Source organism: Enhydra lutris, unplaced genomic scaffold (genome assembly GCF_002288905.1).
Source record: "Enhydra lutris kenyoni isolate GAN:26980312 unplaced genomic scaffold, ASM228890v2 scaffoldscaffold2, whole genome shotgun sequence".
In the NCBI taxonomy this organism is placed as follows: Eukaryota; Metazoa; Chordata; class Mammalia; order Carnivora; family Mustelidae; genus Enhydra; species Enhydra lutris.
This window is the reverse complement of record NW_019154086.1, coordinates 58,473,007-58,492,977: the sequence shown is the minus strand read 5'-3', so window position 1 is coordinate 58,492,977 and position 19,971 is coordinate 58,473,007. Positions and strand designations below refer to the sequence as shown.

The window sequence follows — 19,971 nt, the reverse complement described above, 5'->3', positions numbered from 1 at the left end:
AATTATTTCACAGTAAAAAGTTCAGAAGATAACACTCTTTGTACAGTACAACATTAGGAATGTTTATATAGCACACTGCATTCAAGGTCATACTTAGTCTCTCAAAGTTCAGTTTTGTAACCAAGCGAACTATATTTCCTTCAAATACCACCAGCCATCCAGTTTCCTGATTTTTTCTTTTCCCTTTCTAAACTAACATTTTCAGGAGGTTTCTATAAAAGGTAGCAATTCTGAGAGCTTTCAAGGCCCAATGTAAAAGAACTTCCGGTTGTATTAACGTTTTAATTAGGAGGAGTAGAGAATTGTAACAAGATGAGAGGCTTACTTCCGCTGGTTAAACCTACTCTTGTAGAGGTATTTGAGGCAGATCAAAAATGGAACCTTTCCAAACTCCATTAATTCAGAACAGAATTAGGATTTGAAAGAAAGGATATTCAACTGAGATTTTAATTTTCTGCCTTGAATTTAAAAAGTCAGAGTTCTAGCAGCTCTGGAGCTCCAGAATCCTAACAAGTTAGCACAAAGGAAGGCTGGCTTACAAGATCTGTAGATTTTGTACTCTCCTTTTAGGTACGTGACATGTGAGTGTTTATGTGGGCCAGCAGAAACAATCAAACTTGATTTAGTGTACAAGTGGTAGGGTCTAGATGCATTCAAAAGTACTGATTGAATGCTGGTAGGATACAGAGTTTGAGAAGGGAGAATTGTTAACTTTGAGGATTCTATAATCTAGTTAAGGGGAAAATAAAATACAAGAAACAACTACAATACAAGGCAGAAAATTTAATTAATGCTAAAAAATAGTTTTAAATTTCTCTCAGAACACAGAAAATCAAGAATAAGTACACAGGGACAGACTGAGGAAGACCTGAAGTGGAAGGTGGCATGGACCAGACCCAACACTGGGTGGGCAGGATCTCAATAGGCCAACTGCAGACTGGGAGAGTAGACAAGAATGTCCTGGGGGACAGCATGGGGAAAGGCTCAGAGGCAGGCTAGTTGGGTAGACTGGAGCAATTACATTTCGGATGGGGCAAATGGTTTATGAGAGGAAAGAATAAAGATGGTGGGTCCAGCCAAGTTGTGTACAATTACCTATGTGCTCATAAACCATCTACTACTAACTACTACTAACAACTAACCAGGGCAAGGTGACCAAAGACATCTGTGACTTATCAAGGGTCCTCCTGTGCTTTGATGTAGCTGTCTTTTTTAAAAGTATACAGCTTAAATCAAGTTGCATAGATCTGTCCTTGGATTTCAAAAAATGATTATAAGAGTTTTTATAACCACCCACTTAAAACTACCAATCGATAATAAAGTCCTAATGACCAAGCAGTTTCATATTGGGGAAGGCATGATCACAATTGTTATGTATTTTGCTTGCAACAACTCTGTTTCAACAGGAGGTCCCGGTCTCCTGACTGTTTATCTTGCTTTGATTCTTTGAATCCCACTTGCCCTAAACATTAAGAGGATTCTACTCATCATTTCTGCTAACACTGTTCACCTGCATAAATACTTACCTTATTCAGTCTGGTCTCTAAAACCCAACAACAACGTGGCTCCATTACTGATCATATAGATAGCAGAAAAATACCATTTAGAAACAGACGTGAAAGACATACATAAGCCTGGATGAACTAAGGTGTGTGACAAACTAATTCTTTGCAAATTTCTAAGTTTCATGATGTTAAATATTTAAGTCAGAGATCCCTAACCACTAAATGAAGATCTCTGGGAAGATCCAGGAGCCTTACTGGTAACTCTCGGAGCTGGCTGCCATAGAACTCCAGTTGGGACAATTCTTGGCAGGACAGTAAACAACCTGCCCATGATGAACCACTCCCCCATTCCACTGTGAGCACCCCCCCCATATGTATCTCATCATGCAACATCAAGGTCTCTAAGTAAGTAAACAATAAATCTTTTACACCAAAAGGCTGAGAAGCTGTGGTATACATATGGCAATTAACACATGCAGACCCTGTCACAGGATGAAGGAGGACAGCCTGGACAAGGGTGAGATGGAAGACAGTAATGCAGAGAACAAGCTTGGAGTGGCACAAATCTGGGTTCCAATCCTGAATCTGTTACTCACTTGCATCACGACACTGGACTATTACCTTGCTGACTCTCTCATTCCTCACGGCTAACATAAAGATAGTGGCATCGACCTCCCGAGGTTGTGAGGGTTAATGAGGTACTGGCTTATATAAAAGGTCTAGGCTAGTGCCTACCTCTACTGGCTATTGACCAATCCCTGCTTTACATTCATGGATTAAAATAACACAGAGCTAGAAATAGGATCAAAAATATATTGAATGAAAACTTTGTCCTGCAATTTAGTTAGGAAATGTGGCCAAGCACATCTTCAGCCTGAAAATGTTCGGAGACTCCTTTGCAACAGACATGATTCAGAAAATAAACTCGCTCTTCAGTTGAACAATGATGGGAAACCTTCATTTCCAGCTGTTTATCACAGTCCAGTAGGCATTCACTCAGAAACATCAGAGGCAAATATATCGACAAGGGTGTGAAATTTAGGCACATCCTACACTCCAAATACTTTGTGAGGCAGCCTTTCTAAGGAGGAGCCTGGTTTAGGTTCTGATCTCCATCTCAAGTTTGTCTGGTCATAGGTCTTCAGGAACTGACTTCGAAATTCTATTTCACTTATGAAACAAGAATATCCAAATCTACTCCATTCCCTACAAAAGAGATGAGGCAGTGCCTTTCCTTCTGTTTCTGCTTCCCACGATTCCAGGGGTCAACATGCACCTCGTAGTCTTTAAGGTTTGCATGTCATTATGACAGTTTTCCAGAAGATGGCTATAAGCATAAGTACTTTTAGTAGTATTGTTTTTATAACTACTTTTGTAATGGAAAAATCATAAACTTAAAAAAACTGTTGACAGGATCCTAAAAAACAAAAAACCAAAAAAAAAAAAAAAAAAAAACCAAACAAGCAAACCCTAGAGATATCAAATTGTTCAAAATAATTAAAAACTCTAATCTGCAAATGATTTCTAGTTTAGTCCAGTGTCTCAAGGACTTAATCTATTTCTTAAAGACAGCAAACTTCATGTATTCTGTTCAAAATATAGTCCTACTCCCAATGTTTCATGAGCTTTCTGCTGTGGAAACATTTGCATTTTCAAATTCAAAAAGATGTTGGTTTGTGACATCTGATATGCTACACATTAAGCTTAGTCTTGATAAGAGAATGCAAATTTGATTTCCTTCCAAACCTAACATTTGGAAATGTATATTATTTCTCCTTCGGAATATGGGATCATTTAGAATATAAATGACTACATTTATATTAAAAATAAAAAGCTTACCTGGTTGAAGCACATTCTCAGCTTTTTATTTGTCTGCTCTGGGCATTGCTCCAGCTGTTTTGTAAATGATAATGGAATAGGATATTAACTTTTAGAGAATGAGCTGTTTACAACGGAGTTCTAACATGAGAAGTATCTAATATAAAAAATCATCAAAGCCTAGAACTGGCCAACACTGGTATTGTGGGTCTTTTAAGCTTGGGTCTAATTAAATTAATCAACTAAAGTATACTAAAGAGAGTAAGGCAGTTTACATAATTAATAAACAACATGGTTAAACAATTACAGAAGAAAAAAATGAGAAGGCAGAGTAAATGGCAAAGATTATTCAAGAGGAAGTCAAGGAGGTGGTTGGAGTCTGGATCTTCTAAATGGGAACATCACAGAAAGAGACTGGGTAGTCACTGGCATACGGGATAGTATTTAAAGTCATAGACTCGTTGAGGTCACCCAGAAACAGTACTTAACAGAAAGAAGAAAAGGGCCCAGGAATGGGCCCTCAGATGTGCCAACATTTAGAAACCAAACAGAGAAGGAACTGAGTTGCCAGCAGAAAAGATGGGAGGAAGAAAAGCAACAAAATGCTAAGTGTGTTTTCGTGGAAATGACACAAAGAAAGTAGTTTAAGAAGGAAAAAAGTGGCCAGCTGGGTTGGTCTCTCAGAGGTCAGATAAGAGTGACCACTGCATTTGTCAACTCAGTGGTCACTGGTGGCCTCATGAGACAGTCCCAGTGAAGTACCAGAGTCAGAAATCTGGCGGGAGCTGGGGGTGGGGTGGGGAGGAGGATGAGGTGAGGGTAGGAAGGTGAGGGAGCAGAAACAATAGTTATACATTAGAAAATTAAGGGTTTCTTCCCAGGATCTTACTAAGGCATATGGCACCTCTGTCAAATTATTTGGTATTCTTTTCACTAATAGCCTTTCCGTGTATATCCATCTTTTCCATAAGCAATGCTGTGCATGAAGGCAGAGAAAGCATCCTCCCACCCTCCCATACCCCAAGGTTCTTCTGAGCTCCAGGGAGCAGCTTCTGGAAGCCTCAGGCCTGCATAGCTCACTCAACCTCACCATACCCTGCGTTGACTTATCCGCCTGGGGACAACCCAAATGAGGCCAGACAGCTGGACCAAGTCTTCCTTCTAATCATATATGGCACTATCTCTGAAAGGAGATTTGGTAAATAGAGTTTTCCTCATCTTTCCCTATGATTTGTTAGTGATTTTAGTCAGATTAGAGCTCTGCACACCTGACGTGGTTGATCCACCCAACCCTCACCTCAGCCCCCCATAAAGCATGGCTGAGGAAATGTATCCAAGCAACAGAAACTCTATTTTTGGTGTCATGGAGGGAAGTCAGGGACCATGTCCTGTTTCTTTTCATCTCCGCAACTCTCTGTTCTTGGTCTGTAAGATCTTATCCAAGTTCAACAGAACTTTGGCCACACTGGTTTTAAATGCAGTTTTCATTCTGAGTCATCCATTTGGTACAAAGATCCCAAACCATTCCCTTACACCATTCTAGGTCCTCTTTCCAGTGACACTTTACCATGTGTCTGCAATGAAGATTAAGTTCGGGCTATTCTGTCATGCCCTCCAAGTTCCAGTAAAGCCAGCTTACCTCAAAACTTGCTGCAAGTTCCTCGACAGATGTGTAGCCAAATTCTGATGGTAGCTGATACTCAGGGAAAAAGTACAGAAGAATCTCCCTAGGAATATGAGCAGAGTGGAGATGGTGATATACTGGGAACGGGGATGCAGCACTCACCTGTCAGAACTGCTGGGGGTTAAACACTTGCCAGAGATGAACATTCAAGCCCACCAAATTGTTTTTAGCACTGTCATCAGAGTCCTCCTCAAAAAGCATAGACTGTGGGGAAAAGGAAGTGGGTGTGGCTATAAAAAAGCAACAGGAAGAATCCTCACGGTGATGGCACTGTTCTATATCTTGACTGTATCAATGCCGACATCTTGTGATAGTGTTACCACTGGGAGAAAGTAGGTAAAGGATACAGGACATCTCTGTTATTTCTTCTAACTGCCTGTGAACTTACACTTACCTTAAAATTAAAAGTTTATTTAAAAAAGAAAGGAAGAAAGAAAGTAGGAAGAAAGGAAAGGAAAGGAAGGAAAGGGAAGGGAAGGGAGGGGAGAAAGGGGAAGGGGAAAGGGGAAGAGGAAGGGAAGGAGAAGAGAAGGGAAGGAAAGGAAAGGAAGAGGAAGGGACAGGGAGGGAGGAAGGAAGCAAGAAAAAAGGATGAGAGGAAGAGAGTGAGAGAGAGGAAGGAAGGAAGTCAGGGCTCACAATGCCCATCCATAATCAAGCAGTCCAGGAAAGCACTGTACCTACTTGAGTGTCCTCCTTGAAGAAAACTTAGCATTGCAAAGATATTGGAGGAAAGACACTGTCTCCTGACTTTTTTGTTCCCCTATGAAAACCAAAGAACTCAATTCTCCAGGGTAGTTCCTTTCATCCAGGGCTCTGCAACTACTCTTAGGAATCACATGTGGACTCTGTTCTTTCCAAACAGTAATTGGCCATTGTTCTGACAGGTGCTTCATTTTGCCAAGAGGCAGTAGTGCCCCACCTTTGTAGGGTGACAGCTTTTCTAGGATTAGTCACCCAGATGATGCATATTTCATCCCTGGGAGAACGTGAAGTTTAGAAATTTATAGCTACTCTATCTTAAAAGTATATAGAGTGTTTTTGTGGTGAAGGGGTCTAAGAACCTCATGTATATTATCCAAGGGATTTATAAAACTTTTCAGTTGTAAAATGATATGGCACACAAAAGATAAAATAGCTGTTCCTTACATAATTTACATTCTAGTTTTTTAAGAATATGATGTTTTAATATTCATTTATAGTTTCAAAATTCAATCCAAATGTTAAAATACTCTGCACTGCAAAACATGAAACACACACACACGCGTGCACGTGCGTGCTCCCCAGAATTATTCACCTAGTTAGTAAGAAGGGGAGTGGGTTCTGGGTACTTGAGATGAGCAGAAATCAGATGGAATGGAGAACAAAGCTACAAGTGGTGCCCTGAGGAAGGGACCTGAGGTTACCACTAGGGCTGGTTTGGTAGAGCAGAAGGTTGGTAATCTTTTTTTTTTTTTTTAAAGATTTTTTATTTATTTGAAAGACAGAGATCACAAGTAGGCAGAGAGGCAGGCAGAGAGAGAGGAGGAAGCAGGCTCCCTGCTGAGCAGAGAGCCCGATGCAGGGCTTGATCCCAGGACCCTGGGGTCATGGCTGGAGCCAAAGGGAAAGGCTTTAAACCACTGAGCCACCCAGGTGCCCTTGTGCGTGATCTTTTACACAAACCTGCCCCCTCCAAATCCAGCCTCCCTTCTCCCAACACAGGGTTTGAGCCTCTCCTGAGCACCAGTCCTTGTCATGGTGGGTATAAACGCTTCTGGGTTTAGACTGAGCAAATCAACAATCTTCCAAGGAGGGGCTTCCAGAAAAGCAAATTTCTTTTAAGATTTTATTTATTTAAGAGAGAGAGAGCACCAGAAGGGGGAGGGTCAGAGAGAGAAGCAGACTCTCCACTGAGTGGGGAGCCTGATGAGGGACTTGATCCCGGGACTCCAGGATCATGACCTGAGCCAAAGGCAGATGCTTAACCAACTGAGCCGCCCAAGTGCCCTTTTACTCCCCAGTCCTATTCCCTCCTCAACAGAGTAGTTTTTTCTTAAGAAAAATCTTTTACTTGGGTTAATACAGCTTCATTCTCTCTAGACATGAGAAAGGAAACACAGAAGTACCTGGTCATCCAGCTGCTGTTTTTAAAAACAACATATAAATATAAATAAATATATAAACAAATATATATTTATTTATATAAAATATATATTATATATTATATATTAATATATACTTATTTATATATTTATATATAAATATTTTATTTATTAAAATTAAAATTAATATTTTATTTGTATTTATATATAAATATTAATAAGAATAAATATATAAATTAACCTAGTTAATAAACTTGGTCTTGGCTAAGAAAAAGAGCCTCTTACTTGAGGTAGATTAAAACTCTCTTCTCCAACCCAGTGAAAGAGAAAGGTGAAGATGAACAAAAATGGCATAGCTTCATTTCCTAAAACCAGGAATCAGATCACGTTTTTTGACAGACCTCAACTGCTAGTATATTTACTTTTGTGGGCTTTTCTCTTGCTTCGGTAACTGGCAGCCACCTGTACTGAGGGACTTTCTTTTACAAACTTATTTTTGATACTTTTAAAATTTAAGCTAACACAAAGTACGTTTTCACAAAGAGTTGAAATAAATGAAGTCTGCCTTATTGTCAAGTTTACATACACAGCAATGAACTGAAACAAGGCATCCTAGGGTTAGCAATTCAAAGCAAGGACTATGAGACTGCCAGGATTGAAATTCTAGCTTTACCACCTAAGAGTTGTGTAATGGTGGGCAAATTACTCAACTTCTACAGACCTCAATTTTCTCTTCTGTAAAATGGGGATAATAAAAGTCTATTTACAGGGCTGTTGAAAGGTTTAAGTGAGTTACCATTTGCAAAGTCCTTAGGGCAGTGCCTGGCACACAAGAAGTACACAATAAATATGTATTATTCTCATTACTATTGAGCGGGACTTGAGATTTAATACTCCAATATTAGGACCATATTATACAATTTAACAGTCTGGATCTCAGTTTAGCTCATCTACCTCTGACTTAACACAACTCAGTCATCCCCATAATCTGAAAATATTTTAACATCAGCAATATTCACTGCATTTTTCATTAATCCCTCTCAACTTTATTAAAAGTATCTTTTGAGGAGCCCTTGGGTGGCTTAATCGGTGAAACGTCAGACTCCTGATTTCAGCTCAGGTCTTGGTCTCAAGATCTTGAGTTCAAGCCTTGCAGTGGGGTCTATACTGGCATGGAGACTAAGAAAAAAAAAGTATTCTTTGAATACGTACTAATACATGCTAGACACGGTGTGGAAAATCCAACCTGTTTTCAAAGATGTTACTATATTTGGGGATTAAATAAACTAATACACATAAAACAAAAAACAATATAAGTCCAAAAACACTAAACTGAGCATAATCAGGTAATAGAAAGGAACAATGAAAACTAGTATTTTTATTAATTTATTCCATTAACATGTAATAAAAAGAAGTGTCCAGACTCCGTGGCATTGTGGAAAGGGATAAGGATGAGGTCAGGTCCAGAATGAACCATGTGGAGGGAAAGGGTTCCATCGACTCTTTGGCGGGTGACAAGGAAGGCAAATCTGGTGAGCAATGGTCACTGTAAAGCACATGGAACCCTCCACATTCTACACAATCCGCCACAATCCTCATGCCCTGAGACATGTGAAGTCTAGTTAACACAAGGAATAACACGTGGACCAGATACAGAATAGCACAGTACAGGGGGTAAGAAAAACAAAGAAGACAAGAACTAGTGAAATGTGAGAAAACATACTACATGTTGCTAAAGGCAAGAGAGAAGATTGATAAATGTAGAACTCATTTTGTTCCAGTTAAGCTTTGTGTTCTGCACAATTCTTTTCCCACTTAATATTTTTGTAAAACAATCACCACAAAAAAAATTCAAGCTGGTAATGAGAGCTGATTTATTAATTCATTTGGCTTTCAGAGTGTTCAGTTGATAATAGCATGATGATTTCAAGCACCAAAGATTCTACATGTTCATTAGGGAGATGGTTTCTGGGAAATTTTAATTTTCTAGGGATGCCTAATTATAGAAGTGAATGTACTTTAAAGTCTTAGTACACTAAATCACATTATCCCCTTTTTGATCACATGTAACATTAAAATTAATAGTAATGATATACTTAAATGCAGAACAAAGATGAACCAAGGAAAAAATAAGGAGAAAGATGAAACACAGCGGCACACCCAAACTCTGTTCCAACGCAACCAGATCTCAGTGTGGAGAGCTGTGAAGGGTGTGTGTGTGTGTGTGTGTGTGTGTGTGTGTGTGTGTGTGTGAGAGAGAGAGAGAGATAAAATGTGTACATGTATACATACACACACTTATGTGTATATACATATACATATTTCTGTATGTATATGTATATGCACCTGTGTCTGTGTGTATACAATGGTGAAGAGCACAAGATGACAAATCAGGGAGCCATAGCTTAAACCCAGCCCTGTCCTAGTTGTGTAATTGTGACTTTGAGTGTGTTAGTTTCTCTAAGCTTCCAAATCTCATAAACTTGTGGGAGTAAGGAGCTAATATATACAAGATACTTGGGTGAGCCTAAAATATAGTAACAGCTCAAAAATGATAGCTACTATTATCAAGAAACAATAAGCCAATCATTGGACATGGGGTCATCTCCATACATTTTTAGTCACATGCACACATTTACTGATATATACAGACACGTTCCTATATATAATTTATTACATACCACCCAGTCTTAGTGCTCAGTTGACATGCCTGAATGTTGGAACCAGGAAGGAACAAACCAGGATTCAAACTTATGGCTAACCAACTTCAAAATTGCAGAGCTTACATATTACTTCTGGGCAAATACTGACAGAACTGGTTGGAGAATCTCATTCTTGAGGGACCGTACCATGGATCACGACAGTGTAAGACTGACTGACCATCCAGGTCACTGGACAAGTGGCCTTTTCAACCTTGTAATATCTGTACAACACCCTGAGGCCTGGACTGCTTCCATCCCATTACCAGGCTAATGGAGGCCTTCCAGCTCAGGTGCCAAGCAGATTAAGTGGTCAAAACTCAAGTGTTCAACTGGTATTTACCCTAAAGATACAAATGTAGTGATCCAAAGGGGCACATGCACCCAAATGTTTATAGCAGCAATGTCCACAACAGCCAAACTGTGGAAAGAGCCTAGATGTCCATCAACAGATGAATGGATAAAGAAGATGTGGTGTATATATACAATGGAATACTATGCAGCTATCAAAAGAAATGAAATCTTGCCATTTGCAATGACGTGGATGGAACTAGATGGTATTATGCTGAGTGAAATAAGTCAATCAGAGAAAGACAATTATCATATCATCTCTCTGATATGAGGAATTTGAGAGGCAGGGCGGGAGTGGAGGGGGTAGGAAAGATAAAAAGAAACAAGATGGGATCAGGAGAGAGACAAACCATGAGAGACTCTTAATCTCCAGAAACAGACTGAGGGTTGCTGGGGGATTGGGGGTAGGGATAGGGTAGCTGGGTGATGGACACTAGGGAGGGTATGTGCTATGGTGGGCGCTGTGAAATGTGTAAGCCTGATGATTCACAGACCTATACCTCTAGGGCAAATAATGCATTATATGTTAATAAAAAAGATATGCATCTCACACTAAATATATACTATCAGTAACACACACACACACAAACAAGCAAAAACAACTTAATTGTTCATAAATGTAGTACTCTGGCTTCATTTCTTGGCCAACAACTTATCTCTGGATCCCTGGTATCATTAGTGAAGATGTGCCCCAATGCAAAGTCCAAGCAGATCTGCCTACTACATAACTAAGAGTTCCTCCTCTTTTTTCCTAGGGCAGGACAGATGCTAGGAGTGTGTTTCTAAGGGATAGGGGTGACCTTCATGCCCATGTATGCAGAGCCTCGCAACCCTGGCTGTTGCTGCAGAAATTTCCATAAAGCCTATGACTTTGTAGAATTGAGTTCAAGTCTTAGAGTGGTTTGCAGTCTCCTTTCACACACAAGACCAAAGCCTGGGCCTGAGTCGAAGTTGTAGCTCCCTATATGGATGCCCCACCACTACCTTTCTCTTTGCCAACTTTCTAATTCCATTCTTTGCCAACTCTCTTCTTCAGGAAGTTTTTGCAGTCATTCATCGATCAGAAAGTCAAAGTCACTGTCCTCATGAAAAATACTATTCTAGCCAGGACATGTGGTGTGTTTGCCTTACCCGAAAGCCTCTTACTTTACAAGGCAGACCACTCTAGGCTATGAACCCTAACCAAACCAACTGGCTCCACTAATTCTGTGGTGTTCCTGCTCCCTCCCCCTTCCCTCCCTATGTTACATATTTTAGAGCACTCTTCTGTATACTAACTTCTTTGGCTTGATTGTAAAGCCTCCTATCATAGGTCCCTAGTTGGAAAAATTCTGAATCCTGGACTATATCCCATCTCTCTCTGTACACTTTGAGAAATGAGATTCAGATGTCTAAGTCCCTCATTTACCCTGCCCACAAATGTTCACATTCTACACTGAGCCAAAAGTAAAACTCAATTTCCCTTGATAAGTTTCTTATCTAAAGCTACAAAAGGAGACTTTCCAGAAGGCCATTACAAATGTCATGAAGGTCTTCATCAGGCAATAACAAAATAAATAAAAAATGAAAGATGAAGGAATGGAGAAAGGGAGGAAGAAATTCAGTAAGAATTCTTCATAACATCCAGGAGAGAACTAACATCCCCCATACTGCCAGACCACGTGACAGACCACGTGACACGGGCAATTAGCAACTGTAGTTCTATTTCAAGAGACATTTAATCCCATGGTGTATCTGTAGCAGCTAGTTAGGAGACAGATCATACAGTCATTCTACTGAATCTTCTTGATAACTTTACCACTCCACTGGGGAAGAAAAAAAAAAAAAAGATGAGGCATCGTCATGGCTTAGAAAGTGCCACAAAGCAAATGGAAATATGCTAGCAAATATCTTTACCTTAAATTTGACACCAGTTTTCTTACAGTTTCCTTGACAGATGTGCTTGGAGAAGACTTTGTTGGTAAATCCGCAACGTGACAACTACCCCTCACAGAGAAGCTGGCGCCGTGTCCCGAACGTGGACTTAAACCTTCCACCTGTGCACTGTGCAAAAACAAGCCGAGACTTACAATTTCAGACTTATAATTTATTAGGTACCAATGAATTCAGAAACATTAATAGATGACAAATAAAATGTTAATACACAACAGATGAGAGCAAGGCCATAAATGTCATGCTAAAAACTGTCATTTAGGGAGTTATAGAAAATCAATTTTCAACTAGAAATATGACTATCTATTCCTGACAAATCTTGTTTCAAGACTTTTGGGGGAGCCACAATTAAACAGAATTGGCAGTAATGTATCCTTAACTACAGTAGTCCCATAACATTTGTTTCATTTGCTGAAAGAGGCTTTTAAACCAAAGTTCTATGTTAGCCTGAGGGAAGGTACATACAGAAATTAAAAAAGGGCAAAGTCAGTTGAAAGAAGTATTTAGTCAAAATCTGTAGGAAAGAGAGTGTTCCAGGGGACGTGTAATGATCCTGGGTAGAGATGAAGCAGGACCGCCGGGGTGGAGTGTGTGGGAAAGTGAGGCACGGGGGAGGGAAGGGCTGGGGCCTGTGGCCAGGGAGCAGGAACTGGAGTTTACTCTAAGTAGAGCAGGCACTACCACTGACCGGTTTCTCTCATGGAAGCAAGGTGATCTGCTGTGTGTTTTAAAAGGGTAACTAGCTGCAGCTCGGAGAATAACTCACAATGAGGATACTCAGAATAGTGCACTGTGTTAATAAGACCCAAGGTTTTCAGTACTGTGAGAACAAAACACATTCAAGAGGGCTGGGGAACTTGTAATTTGGGAGACAAAGCTGTGTGGGCAGGTAGGGGTCAGATCACATAGGAATTTGCTTGTCAAACAAGGAGGGGGTTTTTGTAATCCTTTCATGCTAATATTAAGACCATAGCTCTGGAGAGTTTTATGTTTATATACAATGGGTCATTTAAAAATTGGACCAGAGTTTATATCAAATAGAATGTGTTTCTACTGTCGACAGCTTTTTGGCATTAATTCTAACTTCGACTGATATTTTATTTAAGGTTAAGAAGATTATAACTAATGCTTGTCTCTTAAAGAATACTTACAGACTATCTGAAGCTTATTAAGTATAACTTCCTTTACGCTGAAATTTTATTATGGTAGTCCTCTAAAATTTTTTTTTATCATTTTTTGGATGCTGAAAAGTCATGCTGGCACTGGAGGTAAAAGGTAAAGTGCACTACACCTGAGCACAGAGAGTCCTCTCCGAACCCACTTCTCTTCCTGCCAGATAATAATAATACCAACCTCACAGAGCTGTGCTGAGGATTAAACAAGACACACGAACAATTCAGCCCAACTCTTACACTTAATAAGTGTTCAGTAAATAATGCCTAATTATTACTGTTATTATGATCTTTATCATCACTGCTACTATTAATGAGTTTGATAAGATTCTTCTATGAAGACTATTTTAATTGGACCACAGTTCTAACATTTCATGTTGTAGCTACAATTCAAAGATGATTAAAAAAAAAAGACACACAAAACCTCATACAAACCTGAAAGTAACATATAATACACACACACATGCACACACACATGTACACACACACACACACAATGTGTTTTAGTTTTTGGATGAATTTTAAACTCAAATTCTAATAAAGAACTCTAGGCTAAACCATTATCCATAAAGTGGCCTAGTGACAGCATGGGGGAAAAACTGCATCATTCAGTCAATCAACAAACATACCAGCTCTGAGTCAGCGGCTATTCTAGATGCTAATGACACAGAAGTGGGCAAGACAGCCCTGCTCTTATGGAGTGAATTAGCTCCTAGTGAAAAAGACAGAAAGTAAGCAAGCTAGAATGTAATACATTAAAAAAAGAGAGAGATTACTCAATAAGATACTTTAAAATAGTAATAAGTGCTCTGAAAAAAAAAACATGCAGGATGCTAAGATCTGATACTGTGCCTTGTCAGGAGTGGGACAGGCTATTGTGGTTAAAGTGCTATGGGAAGGCTGCTCAGACACCTGGAATTATGAAGAAGAAAATATGTGGTCCCCGTCCTTATGGGAAGACAAATGTTCAGAGGGACAATTCCACTTGACAATGGTGTTGCTCACCCATCGTGTGTCAAAATACAGCTGATATTTGACAGGTAATTATTTTTTTAAAGATTTTATTTATTTGAGAGACAGTGAAAGCGAGAGAGATCACAGAGCTCCAGAGAAAAGCAGACTCCCCGCTAAATAAGGAGTCCGATGCGGGGCTCAATCCCAGGACCCTGGGATCATGGCCTGAGCCAAAGGCAGTCGCTTAACCGACTGAGTCACCCAGGCGCCCCTAACAGATAATTATTGAAGTTGAAGGAGTTATGACCGCTCTGATCACTGCATCAGTGGCTCTCTGAAACTCTGAGTCTGCCTGTGAGAGTTGGGGGTCCCAGAGGAGAGAACACTTGAACCCGAACTTGAAGGAAAAAGTTATAGACTTGTATACAGCTTGCAGAGGGCAAAGAAAGCAGCATGGACAGAGATGGAAATGTGATAAAACAGAACTCAAATCAACTCAGAAACTCTGGCAAGCAAAGTGGGGGCTCCAGGAAGGGCCAGGAGTGAAAGGGACTTCCACCATGCTGAGGAGTTTGTAACTTATCTCACAAGTGATGGGGCCATGAAAGGCTTCTGAGTAGAACAGTGAAGTGAGAGGGTCTGAGTATCAGAGGGAATCCTCTGTCAGCAAATGCAGAAAATAAAACAACTCTCTGTTCTTCTCCGACACTCAATTCAATGTGCTCCTATGCAAAAAGGGCCCAGGATTTGGATTCACAGTCACAGGGTCTAAATGCCTGGGAAGCACCTTTGACAAGTTTGTCTAAGTGAGGGTAAGAGCTCGCTTCCTTGGAAACATCCTTTCTGTTTTATTGGGCATCCAAATTATTCAGCTGATTTTATGTTAAAAGTGACAAAAGTCTCACGTCAAGAAAATTCTAGCGTGCAATGATTATCATAATTACATACACGTGTAACAATAAGATAATGAGCCACACAAAAAACAGGTTTCTGATCGCATATTCACAGCTTATACACATGTGACATTTTCAGTTCTTTCACTACATTAGAGTAATTTGAATTAGTTGCTCGCTGTGAGTAGGAAGTTAAGCCTGTTCCACTTCATTATCCCCAAATCTTCACAAAAGAAAATAAAAAGGTTCAGGAAAAAGGTAAGAAACCTAGCCGTATTCTATTCTTTCTTGTCTCCTTTGTAAATTTGGTTCCATTCTTAATTGCCTTTCCTTGTTGCTATTATTTTCTTTCTTCTTGTATTTAAACATTGATAATTACTTTACAACAGTATAATTGCACTCACTTGGAATGTGTGTAGTTGCAGTACACTCACCTCTCCCGGTTAGGCAATGAAGAGTTTCTCTTTATTTCTGGAGTATCACTGCTCGGCTCTTGTTTTTCTTCAGAAGACAGACAAAATGAAGACAATCACATTTTGATGATCACACGATAATGTGAAATGAAAGACGTGTCAGCAGTTTATTAACTACTTATAATTTGGCTTTGTGTTCCAAACATCCTCTTGTAAAAATGGACCAATATATTCTTAATACAACTTACAATAGCCTTTTAACAAAGTGTAGATGGTATATATAATAATCCAAGAGCCTTTGGAACTTGTGTTTTTGTAAGTTCTTCTTCATGATGCTTATTACCTGCAACTGGTGTGCGTGGGGTGACTGCTTGGGGTTCCCTTCTCTTATAGGCCTCTGCCCAGATAACCGCCTGTCTTCCCCCTAGAATCCCACTCTATTCCATTTTAGGTTCTGTTTCAAAAACATCCTAACATACGCTGACCCCAAACATTTCTCTAGTAGAGAGTCGAAATTTAAAGCAGAAAGAGACCTACAGTTATCTAGTCGACCTTCTCACTGAAGGAACCTCATTATTTTATGTTCAGAGAGGTGAGTGATTCATTTACAGTTCACAGAAATGCTCTGACTCCTTGGATTGGTTTTAAGAGTGTCTTGGAGGCAGTATATACAATAAGCCAATGTGTCTTCCTTCTGCCTGTGTCTAGAATTCATTGTGGTAACTGTCCAAATATCTTATTCCACCAAGTAAACCCTTGCCAACAAGGTAAGGGCCATCAAAGGCCAAGTGGAACAACACGGCAAAAAAGGAAGTTTTAGATGGTGGGTGAATGGCTGAGGATCTGCCTCCTTTAAGTAAATAGAAAAGAGAAAACACAAAAAGAGGTTTTCTAAGCATACTACGGGTGCCACTGGTTTTACTCACCGGCTTGCATACAAAATGAAATTTTTTTAGCCCAACGGCCAACTAATCTATAATTACAGTCATTTGAAATTATTTCACAATTTGTTCTTTCCAAACCCAGGATGAATATCTGAAATTAAATATTAATTTTAGGATCAAGATTGTATTAACGATTTTTCCATTATGATTTGGAAATCCAACAGGCACATACTTGAAATCATTTTAATACTTTGAAACTTCTAGGAAAGACAGGCTTTAAGATTAAAAGAGCCTTACAAAAGAAATCTTGATTGTGGAATTGCAAATTACCCTAATTAAGAGGAGAGATTAAAAAAAAAAAAAAACCTGTGATTTCTTAGGGACCTAATGGGTTCAAATATCAAGATGTGCATGAACAGCTGACTAGGTTACCTGAGCAACAAAGTATGAAGGGAGAGCTTATGAACAAAAGAGACCACAGAATGAAACCATGGACTGATATAAGGACTAGGAAGGGTGAAGCCAAAAGGATCTGAGGCTTGTGAAAGAGGCTAAGAAAGGCTTTAGAACTAATATCAGAATAAGAGCAGAACCATGAAAATCATGGGCTTGGTGCTCAGGACCAATGGTAGAATATTAAAACAAGAGAGAGAATGGTATAATAATAATTTAACACATGATAAAGGGGTTAATGAATGGATGCTAAGAAAACATAATCTTCTGAGTCTGGTTTGCTTCCAGCTTCTCTATCCAGGGAAACTGTTTTTGGGTTGACTATTAAAAGATAGCAACTGTAAATTTTTTTTTTTTTTAAAAGTTCAAGTCTCTCACTTGAGACAAAGGATGTCCCATGGGGATAAAGGAACTAATGGATGTGTTCGGTGAACTAGTCTGAGGGGAATCATGAAAAGCAGGACGAGGACTACAAAATTGAAGACAGAGAACTGTTATAATTTTCAAAATACAGTCTGAATTAAAGAGCTCTTATCAATCTACTGCAAATTTCTAAACAGAATTCAATGCAGAGAGTGGCCCAAGTCTGCTGCTGGAGATGGCAGGCCGTGTGTGCCAGTGCTGGGGGGACTCTCCTTGGGAAGGAAGGGTTTCTTGGCTCCTCTGAAACACAGGAGATTGGCGGCTCACTCTCCACCCACCCCTCTTCCCACTTCTGGAACAACACATTTTAACTTTTAAAAGTCCAAACTGCTATCAAACTTCTGATCTACATCCCACATCACGTGTGCCTCATAAGGCACACTGAAAACTCAAACATCACAGCTAATAGAGGTAAACTGAATTATTCTTTTACCTTTTTTCATAAGAGAAACTTCCTTTTTTTCTTGTTTCAATGAGACCTCAGTGTCACTTTTATCTAAAACCTGAAAAATAAGCTGTTTACTTAAAGCTGCACAAAAATATAGGATACATTATAGTGTGAGAAATGACCTGAGTATCAGTGCCCATATCAGAGAGAGAGGCCAGAGGCACAGTTATGCACATGTTATGAAGGGAGACAATCATGTGCATTGTAGAAAATGATGGTTACATCATAATTGTCATACTTACTTTTACCATTTCTTTACCAGGACCTTAATACTTCTATCAATATTTGTACAGGTATTTTTAAAAATCCATATCATATGTGGATGTAACGATGACTCCAACAAATGAGACAAGTATTTGATTCATCAGGAGCAACCATGAAGCCTCTGCTGTTCTAAGGAAGCTTATCACATCAGTGGTCGATACAGCAGACACAGAGCATGAGCTCAACATCAGTGCAATGAAATCTTGGGGAGGTTGGGGTCCGGGGCCTGAGGCCCACAGCATGATCAGGGAGAAGACACAGAAGGGGATGAAGAATGCACCAGGCCAACCAGGGGAAAAGATGGGGACATCTTGACTTTTGATAAAATCCCAGGAAATCTGCCTAAAAGGGGTCACAGAGCCTTAATGTCTTGAACACGGGAGCCAGGAGAGTTGGTGGCACCTGAGACTAAGAGGGTGTGTGTGTGTGTGTGTGTGTATGATGTCGGGGACAGGTGGGCGGAAGTGGGGGTTGGGGGGAGGAGGAGGAGTGTGCCATCCACAAACCATGTCTACCGTTGCTTTGGGAAGCCTGAAGACCCATTTTGCAAGGCTCACACAAAATAAACTTACATTTTGGAAACATACTTCTTTAGATCAGAGAGAGAGTTAGTTCATGCCCTTCAGGAAAACAGACCTAGAATGTTCCCTTCATGTATTCTGCAAATCTGTGAGAAGGTGAGGGAACAGGCAGTGAAAATCAGCAATGGAGAAGGCAGGGGTAAGGCAAGAGCTCCTTGATCTGAAGGCCCTTCAACATGTGCTGAAATACAACTGCGTTCCCCACTTCTATGACCTGGTGGAAGGTGTGAAGCTGTGGGTTCTCTGGGGCTTGCCCACTGTGTCTGCACCCATCACCTTTTTTTTTTTTTTTAAGATTTTATTTATTTATTTGACAGACAGAGATCACAAGTAGGCAGAGAGGCAGGCAGAGAGAGGGAGAGGAGGAAGCAGGCTCCCCGCAGAGCAGAGAGCCCGACGCAGGGCTCAATCCCAGGACCCTGGGATCATGACCTGAGCAGAAGGCAGAGGCTTTAACCCACTGAGCCACCCAGGAGCCCCACCCATAACCTTTCAAGCCCGCTGTGCCCTGCTAAACAAATGTGAGAGGGAGAAGCTAACACCTCCCCTTTTCTCCCCTCCCAGGAAACACAAGCATATATTTTACATGGCATTCTAGAAACTGCTCTTCAGGAAGCAGGTTAAATGGGCACACATGTAGCCTAGCAACAAAAGACCTGTAAGGCTCTCCATCATTGCTGCTTCTGTTTCACTCAAAGCCATAACAAGAAAAGTCTTGTTAGGTAAAGGGAAGTAAATAAAACTAATGCTGGGGTGCCTGGGTGGCTTGGTCGGTTAAGTGTTCTGCCTTTGGCTCAGGTCCTGATCTCAGGATCCTGGGATCAAGCCCCATGTTGGGCTCCCTGTTCAGTGAGGAGTCTGCTTCTCCCTCTGCCCCTCACCTCGCTCTTCTGCGCACACATATACACACATCTCTTTCAAATGAATAAAATCCTAGGGAAAAAAACTGATGCTAAGCTGTTTTGTCCATTTCAGATTAGTTTTGTACTTGTACTATAAATAAATTCCTGCCCCAGGAGTAAATAAAACACATGTATTTTTTTAAAGTTCATTTTGCAAAATGACCTGCCAATGTACATCTTATTTCTCTCTGATGTATCATAAAACTTACGTTTTTCTTCTACTATGCTCATACATACAGGAAACGTGTGTGCCTTTTTGAATGCCTCTAACTTCGTATATTTTGAACAGTTTATAGCAGCATAGACTATTTCCCACAGCAGTTAACAGCAACCACAAGATAAACTGACGACAGGAGCTATTTAATCCTTTAGTTACAACCGCTTTGTTGTAATCCGTGATGATCCAGCTCAGAATGTGTTTCTTTCTTTGGTAACTCATCCTTGTGATAAAAATCAGACAAGAGGGTAGCATCCAAGATTAACCAAAATGACAGCACTCCCCATGGGGAAC

The 19,971-nt window shown here is 40.1% G+C and overlaps 1 protein-coding gene across 1 annotated transcript in view; it reads right to left on the bottom strand.

Annotated features, from left to right (window-relative positions):
* The window catches only part of LOC111146439 (MORC family CW-type zinc finger 1), a 172,867-nt gene that overhangs the window by 6,564 nt on the left and 146,332 nt on the right, over positions 1 to 19,971 (bottom strand). Inside the window, 5 exon segments of the mRNA XM_022501999.1 lie at positions 3,345 to 3,398; positions 4,963 to 5,050; positions 12,038 to 12,184; positions 15,527 to 15,593; positions 17,699 to 17,768. Coding sequence (XP_022357707.1) covers positions 3,345 to 3,398; positions 4,963 to 5,050; positions 12,038 to 12,184; positions 15,527 to 15,593; positions 17,699 to 17,768 — 426 coding nt within the window.